Source organism: Centrocercus urophasianus, unplaced genomic scaffold (assembly GCF_019232065.1).
Source record: "Centrocercus urophasianus isolate 14NV4802_14NV808 unplaced genomic scaffold, USGS_Curo_1.0 seq_1152, whole genome shotgun sequence".
Taxonomy (NCBI): Eukaryota; Metazoa; Chordata; class Aves; order Galliformes; family Phasianidae; genus Centrocercus; species Centrocercus urophasianus.
In genome coordinates, this window is record NW_024884312.1 from 49,298 (window position 1) to 60,234 (window position 10,937).

The following is a 10,937-nucleotide window of genomic DNA, read 5'->3' on the forward strand; positions in this document are numbered from 1 at the left end:
AAGAGGAGTAGATGCTCTGTTGTTGAAGGTGGTGAAGCAGATCCACAGGCCAACATGACACCAATACCAGCTGGTTCAGGCTATCCCCAGCTCCCTGAAAAGGTTGGAAGTTCACAGAGAGGTTCACATCTAGCCTTCATTCAGTGACCACCAGAGACCCCCACCACATTTTATGATGCACGCTCAAGAGGGTGGGACAATATGATTTTCTTGGCAGGGGGGTTGATTATGAGTGATGCCTAATTCAGCAATTTCTGTTCCAAGGCTTTGAAGCCCACTCCTTCCTAGGCTGAATACTGCCATGAACTGCACTGTACCGCTCTGAATAAGTTTTGTGCTGCACCGCATTGCAAACATACCATTGTATTGCAAATAAGCACTGTTACTCATTAAATTATGGAGCAGTTGAATTCACTGCTGCTTGTGACCCTCTATGTGTAAACCTATAAATTTAATGCGACCCATGGAACAAATAACACTGAGACAAACAGTACCAGGATTAACACCAAGGATACCTAAATTTGTATTTAGCAGATACCCTGAATTACAGGATGTGGGGGAAGCACTCATTGCTCTCTGAGCATCAGCAAACCCTCAGCCCTGGAATTCTGGATATTTTCCAGCTGGATCCTTCCAGAACCAGAGCTGGGGATGGAGCAGGAGAGCACAGCCCTCTGCGTCGCTCCCCCCAGGACTTCCCTGTGCAAAAGCTGTCCTTTGAGAGACCTGCAAAGCCCGACAGGATGTGGGGGAGGAGCACTGCATGCCCTGCTCTGAGCTCCCATAGGGGGAGTTGGCCTTATTTGCTGATTCTGCACCACTACAGCACTTCTGCAGCTCCACAGTGTTGCTCCCAGGACTGAGTGGGGAAGATGCCACTAAAGGAGAAAAAAGAAAAGGAGAAGCCTTGCAATGACAACTGTAACCCTGGGCAACTGGGGGAGAGTGTGGAGAGCCTGATGAAGAGCATTGATGTGTGCCGCAGCGTGGGCCTGGAGATCATCAACAGGACAAAAACAGTGACACTGAAGGAGTTCAGGTGGGTACCCCTCTGTCCCCTGCTGCTTTCTGCCACCCTGCCTATGAGGGACATCTCCAAAGACAATGGAGAGGCTCAGTGCCAAGTGCTGGAGCAATTTCCAGCATGTTCCTCCATCTTGTGGTGGACCGTCCTCAGTTTGCACTGTACTGCTTCACACACTCCAAGAAATTCCTTCCTTGTCCCCATGCTTCTCCAATTCTTTCTATGCCTTTATTCTGTCCTTATTCCCTTGGAGGCCTTGCTTAGATTCCCTGCTGTCATCAGTGAGCTCTTGTCCCTTCCAGCCTGGGGCAGCCAGTCATGAGCACACATTCAAACTATGCAAGCATTACGGCTCCTTTCTCTTTAGCTGTTTCCCCCCCCATCAGATACCTATATAAGAATCCTTTGAGCCACTCCTCTTCTGTGTCAGTGGTCCCAGCTCTGCCAAGGGGACAGATTCTCCTATCCCTTCACCATCTCAATGGACCTCTGTAGAACTCTTTACGCTGTCTCCCTTCTCCTGGGGGCAAGAACTGGACACAGCACTCCAGGTGTGAGCTCAGCCGTGCTAAGCAGAAGGGCGGGATCTCTTCCTGCTTTGGGCAGTGCTTTGCCTGATGCAGCCCACAGCACCCTCAGCCCCATAGGCATCAAGGGCACGTTGCAAATCATGTCCTTTTCTGCCACTGCTTCCAGCTGGGTGCCCCCAGCGTAACCCAGTGCTGGAGTTACTCCTGCCCAGCTGCTGCACCTGCACTTCTCCTTGTAGGACTGCATGAGGTTCATGTGCACAGAGGGCACAGCTTGGGTCCAACCAGGTAAAAGGTAAAGAGGCTTGGTAGGGACACTGAGCTCCATTTCTGTCATGCCTGCTCTGGTGATGCTGTGCACTGGTGATTCTGGGAGTGGTAATTCTGTCTCAGGGATGCTTGGCATTGGCAATGCTTGCCTGCTCTCTAGAGAACTCTGAGTCCCACTCAGCACCTCTGCAAATGAGTTGCCCTTGTGCCTCCATCCGCTAGGCTCCAGCTGCCCTTTCTCACCAACCTCCTTCTACAGGAGTTATTGCTTCAGTGGCCAGAATGTGGATCCCCTGCCCTTTCAAATTGGCCCAGACTCCAAAGGAATATGTGCCTTTGCAAAAACTCCCTACAGCCTGCGAGGGAGCGTGGGCATTGTGGTCTGCAAGGCTGATGGTTTCTTTTTGGCCATCACATTCTCCAACCCCTATGACTACATCCTTTACAAAATTGAGTTTGCCTTGGAGATCTTCACAGAGGAGAACCACCTGGGAATCCTCAGTGATGTCTTCTGCAAAATGATGAAGAGCAAACCATACTGCGGCTCCTCACTCTTCCAGCGAGCCACGCTTGAGTCAGAACATGAAACCCTGGAGGTCTCCAAGGGGAACATTCGTGTCCAAGCCAAGATGTCCAACAATGAGAAAGCCATCCTGAAAGTCCAGGTTGAAGAAATAGATCCACCACCCTACAACAAAGTCATGTGAGGGCACCACTGCTGCCAAAAGGATCCCCTGGGAGATATTCAGCAAGGATGCAGCAAGGCTTCTCCAGTGGTTTTGGAAGGAGGTGGATGGTGATGATGGATCCCATGGGAGATGGAATCAACACCTCATGGCTTTGCTGCAGGGCCAACAGTATTCTACAGCTTGCAAACTAACTCATGATTACATATGATAAACAATAAATATATTCTTACCCTCACAAGTTGCATATATTCTTTCAGAAAGGCTCAGTGCATGGAGAAAAACTCTGACAGCCAGCAGCATGGCAAGACACAGTGACACCATGGTGTCGCTGTGTCCTTCTCTGTTCTGGTGTCCTGGCTTGGGATGTCTTAGGTCAGCATAAATGTTGGTGGAGAGCAGCTCCAGTGGGATGTGAAAGTTAAAATTAGAGTTAGGGATAAGGATGGGTTAGAGGAAGGGACAGAGGTTAAGGCTAGGAGTTAGGGCTAAGGGTTAGAGCAGAGTTAATCCTAGGGTTAGGGTCAGAGTGGCTAGGGCGGTGGTAGGGGCAGTTAGGGCCAGGCTCTGTGCTAGCACCATTTCCTCTCTGCCTCTTGCACTAGGAGGGAGCCATTGCCCCCCTCTGTTTGTGAGATGTCACTGTTATCAATTTTGTCACTTTTTTGTGGTCGCATTACTTACTCCTATTCCCCACCCCTTTGTCAGAGATCAGATGCCAGAAGAGAAGTGAGAGGTTGAAACGTGCTCTAAAAAAGAAAAAAAACAAAAAAAAACAAAAAAAACCCAGCACATCCGGACCAAAGCATAAATCACCAAATGTTGAAAACAAAATGTTGTGTGGGACCTGCTGCTGTGCAGCTCAGGCAAAAGAGAAACCACACTGCTTCCTCGAAAAGAGATATTTCTTGCTCTCCTCCCATTTCCTCCAGTTCTCCCTCTACTTCCTCAGGCCAGCCCCTACTTGGCATCCCAACACCCCATGGAGGTACATAATGTCATCCATCACACCCATAGGGTTGCACAGCCCTACAGAGCAGTCTGTTAAGGTGAAGAGTCCCAGAGGTGCGTGGTGCCCTCCATCATTCCATGGAGGTGGTCAGTCCTGCAGTGCAGCCCATGCAGGAGCACAGTCCTAGCTCAGATATATGGGACAGGCACAGATATGATCTCACCCAAACCCCCCCCGAACTCCCAGTGTTCCCATACCCTGCTAGAGTCCCATTGCATGACCACAGCTCCATTCCAGGTCTAAAGAAGCTGGAGCAATGGGCAGACGGTTTATTGGGGAGTGGACACATGGGGAGCTCCAGGGATGGGGCAGAAGTGACACTGGATATGGGGTGGGGGAATGCAATGGATGGAGGGTTATTGCATCCTGAAGTCCCCATGCCACCGGGGGACGCATGGGGACCCTGGATACGAGGCAGGGGTAGACAAGGGTTGGAAGGTGGCAATAATGGCCTGGGGACACCAGGCTATAGGGGGAAAACAGATGTGGGGCGAGGGGACTGAAGGGATGGAGGATAGCAATGTCCTGAGGTCCCCAGGCCACAGGGGAACACATGGGGATGTCTGATGTAGGACAAGTCCCTGGGCAGCATTGCCCCTGTCCCTGTAGGGTGATGTCAATAGAACTCCTCGTCCCCTTTCTCTGCCTGCTGCTGGTTCTGGATCTGCTGCTGCTTCTTGTAGAGCTCGGCCACCTGCAGAGGAAACAGTAGATGTGAGACCCCTCCCTCCTTCGTGTCCCATCCCTGCCCCCGACCTGTCACCTGCGTGCTGCTGGTGGCCTCTTCAGGTTTCTTGTCCCCGCGCACACGCAGGAACCGCGGGAAGCGCAGCGAGATGCCCTTGTCCTCATCCACCTTGACAAAACACAGAGTCAAAGTGCCATCAAGGACACATGTCCCTTCCCACGTCCCGCTGTCACACTCACCAGCCCCACAGCTGCCCTGTAGACAGGGGAAATGGACAGGTCCCCACATTTCACCTCCCAGACCTGCACGGCCGCCAGCCAACGGTCAGGGGCCACTGCGTTGTCCCAGCGGTAATAGGGACGCGGTTGAGTCAAGACGTGTTCCTGGAGGACACAACACCACCAAATGGCCCAAATTGTCACCAAACGGCCCAAGTTGCTCTCTGTGGTGCTACAGCTCCAGCACTTCACCTTGAGGAAGTTGTAGTGTTTCTCCAAGCTCTCCTCAGTGAAACCAGTGCCTATCTGTAGAGGAACAATGGTTAGGGACAGCCCCCAGCAATGTCCCCAAGCCCACAGGTGCTTTGCGATGGTCACCAATGTTATCTCCAAGCCCACAGGTGGCCCTTGTGGTCACCTTGCAGATGCTTTGGTACTCTTCACTCTCCTCATCATAGCAGGCCAGGAGGAAGCCCCCATAGATGCCTGCACGCTTGCCCTTGCCCAGATAGGCACCTATGACAACGAGGTCCAGCGTGTCCCCAAGGCCATCGAGGTAGTCCTTCTTCAGCTGCAGAGAGATAGGCAGGGGATTGGAAACATGGGGAAAGCCACAGGAGGACAGAGAGACAACACATAGGCCCCAGTGCTCACCTTCAGCCACTTGTGGGACCGCTTAGCAATCTCGTAGGTGGCCTCCACCTCCAGTGTCTTCACCATGAGGCCCTCACAAGAGGCTGAGGACAACCTGTGGTCACTCAAGGAAGGGGACGTAGGGGTAGCATTCCCTTGGTGGCATTACTCACCCTTGATGGCTTTGTCCAGGAAATCAGAGACTTCATCAGCACTGTGGGTGTCCATTGAGGTGGCAAAGAGGAATTCGCCCTCCACTTCCTCGAATGACTGTCGCAACAACCGACGTCGCGTGGCCAAGGGCTCCCGCACCAGCGGCTGTGGGGAGAACAGTGTCACCCCCTTGGGGATGAGGCGTCACCCCCCTGGGGACATGCACTCACCTCCCCATTGAGGTATAGCATATCAAAGGCATACACACACACTTGCACCTTAATGGCAGCAGCATCCACATCCTGCAGAAGCATGGAACACAAAGAGGGTGTCACTGCACTGTGCAGCTGCTGCCCCTCACGTCCCCAAGCCTGCTCTCACCTTCCTCTTCCTCGTCATCAGCACCTGGAAGGGCTGCAGCTGCTTGGTGACCTTGTCCCAAGCCACTGCTTCTGCATCCAGGATGCATGAGCGCACACCGGGCTTCAGCACCTTTGAGGCAATCCCAGAGCTCAGTAGTGCATCACCACTGTCCCCAAGTCCCCCATGTTTTCCTTGGTACCCTCACACTGCCCCTGGAGACCCCAGCTTGCCTTGGGGATGCGCTCGACGAGGTCAGGGTATTTGGCTGTTGTGTTCTCCTGGTTGCGGCTGTAGATGAAGACGGCCCCACTATCCAGGACATGGATCTAGGGGTGGACACAGAGGTGACAGGAGGGTGACAAAGGGTGAAAGAGTACCCTGTGACTCCCCTAAAACTCTACCTGGGTTCGTTCTCCATCATATTTGTACTCGCAGGTGAATGCAGCCTCCTCAAAGCGCTTTAGCAGCTCACTGACACAGCGAGCAGGTTGGGCCAGCATGGGCTTCAAGGGAACACCTGGGGACAAAAGGGGACATATTGAGGATGATGGGGACAGGATGGGGCTGGGACCACCCACCTCTGGCCTCATGGTACCTGGAGTGATGCCGCAGTGCTTGGGGAGCTGCTCCAGGCCGTGCTCCAGCAGCACTGGGACAATGGCAGCATAGTCTGGCAGTTCACTGCAGGACAAGGGGACAGACCTAGCACCCCCCTCTGTTAACATGTTGCCAAGATAGGAGATGACTTGGCTCTAATGAGCTCATGGGGTGGTTATTAGACCCAGGGAGTTCAGTGAGTTGGTAACATCACCCAGCACCACCCACAAGGAGCAGAGACTCCATAAAACTAAAAGGTACCAATGTGGACACCAAGAGCACAGAGACACTTAAGAAACAAGGATCAAGGGGAAGCATGCAGACAAAGGGAGATATAAAGGCAACTGAGATGAGCAAAAGGAGGATGTTGGGGGACAAAAAGAGACTCCAGGAGAAGGAACAGGGACCCCAAAAGAATCAAAGGAGACTCCAGGTGACGCAAGAGGATGGGAATCTCAGGAGAACAGCCTATCCAAAGAGCAGGTACCCCAAATAAACAAAGAGGACCCAGGGGACCCAAGGGGGACCTACAGGAATCCACAGGGCACAGGCCTCACCAGAAAGTCTGCTTGAGGATGCGGCTCTGCTCCTCCAACCAAGTTCTGCGTGCATCAGGTGCCATGCTCTGCCCAGCATCCACCACAGCCAGCGGCCACTCTGCCACACGACACAGTCCCAGCGTCACCACCCCACATCCCCACACCGCCCCCAGCATCCTCACGGCTCTCACCTTGCCCTGGCGGGGTGAGAGCAACGGCGTGTGCCAGCGCAGTGAGCACCGACTGCTCGGCCAGCCCAATGCGTAGCTTCCCACTGAGAGACCTGCATTAGGGGACACCAAGGGACACCAGTGTCACTACGTCACTATCAGGTGATCCTACAGCACTCCAATGGCCTCTTCTTGTCCTCACCGGACGAGGTATCGTGCCTCCGAGTGCCGGCAGGCAACAAACAGCCCCTTGATGATGTCAATCTTCTTGCTAGCAGACTGCAAAAAACACAGCAACGTCGGCACAAAAGGAAGGTGACAAGTGCCACCCGCGTGGTCCCCAAACTCACTGCATTGCCTGACATGGCGGCCATCTCCCGCAGCTTGCCAAGGACACCGCTGGCGCTCAGCGGGGCCGGTGGCACCACCGTGCGTTGGGTGCAGCGGCTGCTTTCGGCCACCAACCCCAAGTCCCCTTTGTCCTGTGCTTCACTGCGAATCTGAGCCAGCTGGCGGCCTGTGGGGGATGTCAGTGCCATCATCAGCACCTATGCCATTGTCAACGCCATTGGGCATCCCCACCCCTGGGTCCTACCAGTGGCCTGAGCGAGGGCACGGGTCAGCAGGGTCTCGCCGATGCCCAGCTCCAGCCCCTCAGAGGCAGCTCCGGGACGGTTGAGGCACAAAAGAAGGCAGGGGAGCAGCTCGGAGGGGGACAGGGCCACCACAGAGCGCAGGAAGTTGGTGAGGATTTCAATGATCTTCAGCCTAGAGGGGGGATTGAGGGCGGGGACACCAAAACTCAAATCATTGGGGTTTGGGGTAAGGGTTGGGGATGGAGGGGAAACGAAGCTGTCTCCATAAATCCCAAGACCTTTGTAGTTTGTGGTAGGAGTGGAGAAGGTGTCATGCCCCCCAGCCTAAACTTATTGGGGTTTGGAGTGAAGGTGAAATGGGGTCATCCTCCCCATCTGAAAACACTAGGGTGAGGAGTCAACGTTAGGATTAGGTGCAGATGAGGTCATTCTTAACCCAACCCAACCCAAAATCACTGGGGTTTGGGGTAGTGTAGATTATTTGGGTTTGGGGTAGGGGGGAGCTGGGGTCATTGTCTCAACCCAAAATTATCAGGGTTTGGGATAAAAGGAAGAAATGAGATCATCCCACAGACCCAAAATCATTGGCCTTTTGGGTATGGGGTCAATGTTGAGGTTTGGGGAAAGATGGGGCTGTGCCTTCCCAGATTAAAAAAAAAAGTGGGGTCTTACCGGGATGAGGCCTCCTCGATGCGCTCAAAGGTGCGAGCCACCGCCAGGTAGGGGACACTGAAGGGGAGGGGTTGTGACCTCTAGATCCACCCCAACCCCCACACCCTGTCCTCCCATCACTCATCACGATCCCAATGTCCCCACTATGTCCTCCATCATTCCCAACCATGAATCACCCCAATGTCCCCTATCACCCCACCAAAAGCCCACACCCTACTCCAACGTCCCCCACGTCACATCCTGATGTCTCCCATGACCCAATATCCCCCATCACTCCACGTCCCACCCTGTGACCCTATCACCCCCAATGTCACGAGTCCCTTATTACCCCACATGACTCCATGTCCCACCTCGATGTCCCCCCACCAAAGCCCCCTGACCCCATATCCCATCCCAAAGTTCCCCGTCATCCCATCTGAATGACCTTCCAGGACCCAATGTTCCCCACCATCACACATCACACCCTGTGACCCCAACATCCCCCATGATCCTCCCAAGGCTCCCAGCACCCACAATGACCCCACATCTTCCATCTCCCCCCCTCGAACCACCCCACATTCCCTAGTAACCTCATTTCCTACCCTAGGTCCCACCCTATTATGAACAACCCTATGTTGCACCCCAGTGTCCCTCATAATCCCCCATGATCCCACATCTCTCATCACCCCACATCCTGACCTGTGACGAACCCCCCCCTCACGACCCACCCCACATCCTCCACCATTCCCACTTGAGGTTCCTCCCCAAAGCCCCCACCTGCGTCCATGCCCCCAGCACGCATCCTGCACTGGGTGGTACCCACTCCTGCTGGGGTCATACTGGGATGGATCCACTGGTATACAGCTGCGGGGACAACAACAGGAAGACACAGTGGTGGCACCACCAGGGACCCCTGTGTCATCCCACCAACACTGTCACCCACCTGTTGGAGGCCGGAGCTTTGTGGGGATGGGGAGGTTCCTTGTCCTGGTTGCTGGGTGACTGACGGCAGCGCTTGGATGCGGGGGGGGCACTGTCCCTATCCCCATCACTGTCTCCATCCCTGTCCCCTGGCTGCTGTGGGGATGGAGGACAGCAGGGGGCACGAGGGGACGTGGGGGGTACAGGGGCAGAGCTGCTGCCAGGGGATGTGGGATCCTGTGGGCAAATATGGAGCATTAAGAGGGGACAGTGATAGGGCTGGGAGGGGACAGGGATCACCAGCACAGGACTGGGAGGAACAAGAATGAGGCTGATGCAGGACCGGGGGGTACCGTAGCGACACTGCGAGATACTGGGTGACAGAGCAGGACCTCAGCTAGACTGGAAAGCACTGGGAAAGCAATGGGACAGGAGAGGGAGACACAGGGATGGGACTGAAGGAGGACTGAGAAGGAGCGGTGGGAGCACTGGGAGATACTGGGGTAGGACTGGGAGATACTGGTGTGACAGAGTAGGACTGGGGCTGGACTGATAGGCACTGGGAGGAACCGGGCAGGCACTAGGGGCTCTCACCGTGCTCCCATCGGGGTCCCGACGTTCCTGGGGGGTCTCTTCGGGGGGGCTCAGCGCCAACTTCCGCGCATGTGCTCTGCGAGGGGAGGAAGCTCAGGGCGGGGGTGTGAGACGAGGGGGGCGGGGAAGCACCCCTGATACCCCCCCAAGTAAAAAAAACTTCCCAATCCCCCCCAGCTCATCCCCGCCCCACTCACGGGACGGCGCCATCTGCAGCCCTGGGAGGGGAGAAGAAAGACCTGTGGGGAGGGAGGGGAGAAGAAAGAAAGAGAAGAGGGGCGTCACTATGGGGGGACATGTGGGAGTAGGGGGGGGCCCGGTGCCGCGGTGCTCACGTGATCCGCCGCTGCATCGCTCCGCCGCCGTTTTCGCGGGGAAAAATCCGAGTGGGTGACGTCACTGCCGGCGGCCGGAAGCTGGGAGGGGTGCGAGGCGCGGGGGGCGATGGGAGGTGTAGTTCGGCTGAGACCCGCGCCTGCGCGGTGGAGTCCTAAAATACACACACACATCTGCATTAACAGCTGCACACACACACGACTACGCACACATACAGCCACGCACATCCACATACATGCATACACGCCTACATATGCACGCCCAGCTCCACACATACCTGTCATGGCGCCAGCGTCGCGACGTGATGACGTCACGGCGCGATGGCGTCACCTTCCCTTCAGCCTCCAAGATGGCGGCGGGCCGGACTCTATTTCCCAGGCGGCTCCGCGCGGCGGCCGCGCCCAATGGCGTTGCGCGGAGGGGGCGGGTCCGGAGCCGTGCGCTCGGCGCGGCCGTTGCCGTGCGCGCCGCCGCCGGGGGCGGGCGCGGGCGTCGGGGCCGCCGGGAGGGCCGGAGCGGGGTCGGGCCCGTGCGGGGACGCTGAGGCACGGCGAGAAGGTCAGAGCCTGGGGCGGTTCACAACGGATGGGGACGGACCCACGGAAGGAGCCCGGAGGAGGAGGTCAGGGCCCGGGCCAGAATGATGGACGGAGCGCAGAAGACGGGGCCGTGGCCCAGGGGGCGCGACCAGCGGTGTGGGCGTGGCCAAAGGGGCGTGGCCTAAAGGGGGCGTGACCACCGCTCCGCGCAGACCCCGGCCCTCCCCACTCACGCACCGCCGCGCGCCTTTTAACGCCCCGCCCCCTCCGGCGCAGGCTCCGCCGCCGCGGCCCAGCCCGACCCGGCCCCCCCCTCCCCGCTCCGCCGCTCACCTGGGCGGGGAGGGCCCGCGCCTCCACGGCCCGGCCCGGTCCGGCCCGGCCCCTCCCGCACGGGCCCGACCCCGCTCCGGCCCT

General features: G+C 56.5%; 2 protein-coding genes across 4 annotated transcripts; one reads left to right on the top strand and one right to left on the bottom strand.

The window, feature by feature from the left end:
* The first annotated feature begins 775 nt into the window (after positions 1-775).
* LOC122155461 lies at positions 776-2,748 on the top strand. Its single transcript, XM_042809335.1, has 2 exons — positions 776-1,039; positions 2,084-2,748. The coding sequence occupies exons 1-2, from the start codon at positions 873-875 to the stop codon at positions 2,529-2,531; spliced, it is 615 nt and encodes a 204-aa protein (XP_042665269.1). The 5' UTR covers positions 776-872; the 3' UTR covers positions 2,532-2,748.
* Positions 2,749-3,137: 389 nt separating this feature from the next.
* On the bottom strand, positions 3,138-10,313 carry LIG1 (DNA ligase 1). Of its 3 annotated transcripts, none has more exons than XM_042809331.1 (24): positions 10,217-10,248; positions 9,981-10,135; positions 9,843-9,884; positions 9,646-9,721; positions 9,074-9,288; positions 8,908-8,994; positions 8,152-8,208; positions 7,479-7,651; positions 7,234-7,400; positions 7,086-7,162; positions 6,905-6,996; positions 6,732-6,831; positions 6,173-6,258; positions 5,979-6,094; positions 5,808-5,903; positions 5,596-5,706; positions 5,445-5,516; positions 5,235-5,379; positions 5,083-5,165; positions 4,847-4,999; positions 4,681-4,734; positions 4,450-4,593; positions 4,290-4,378; positions 3,138-4,216 (listed from the first exon to the last, which is right to left on the bottom strand). In XM_042809331.1, exons 1-24 carry the CDS (start codon positions 10,220-10,222, stop codon positions 3,724-3,726), a joined length of 2,889 nt encoding a protein of 962 aa, XP_042665265.1. In that variant the 5' UTR covers positions 10,223-10,248; the 3' UTR covers positions 3,138-3,723. The 3 variants fall into 3 exon arrangements, with proteins under 3 accessions (XP_042665265.1, XP_042665267.1, XP_042665268.1); XM_042809333.1 differs by lacking the exon at positions 10,217-10,248 and adding an exon at positions 10,259-10,313 and having other exon boundaries at positions 3,140-4,216; XM_042809334.1 differs by having other exon boundaries at positions 4,037-4,216; positions 4,286-4,378.
* Positions 10,314-10,937: the final 624 nt, after the last annotated feature.

What these genes read in the sequence shown, in the direction of transcription:
- LIG1 (XM_042809331.1), bottom strand. An exon ending in ATCGAGGAGGCCTCATCCCG is followed by an intron (nt 7,652 to 8,151) that starts GTAAGACCCCAC and finishes TCCCCCCTCTAG; the next exon opens with GCTGAAGATCATTGAAATCC. An exon ending in GCACTGCGGCATCACTCCAG is followed by an intron (nt 6,095 to 6,172) that starts GTACCATGAGGC and finishes TTTTGTCCCCAG; the next exon opens with GTGTTCCCTTGAAGCCCATG.
- LOC122155461 (XM_042809335.1), top strand. Translation starts at nt 873, where the DNA reads ATGCCACTAAAGGAGAAAAAAGAAAAGGAGAAGCCTTGCAATGACAAC. An exon ending in GTGACACTGAAGGAGTTCAG is followed by an intron (nt 1,040 to 2,083) that starts GTGGGTACCCCT and finishes CTCCTTCTACAG; the next exon opens with GAGTTATTGCTTCAGTGGCC.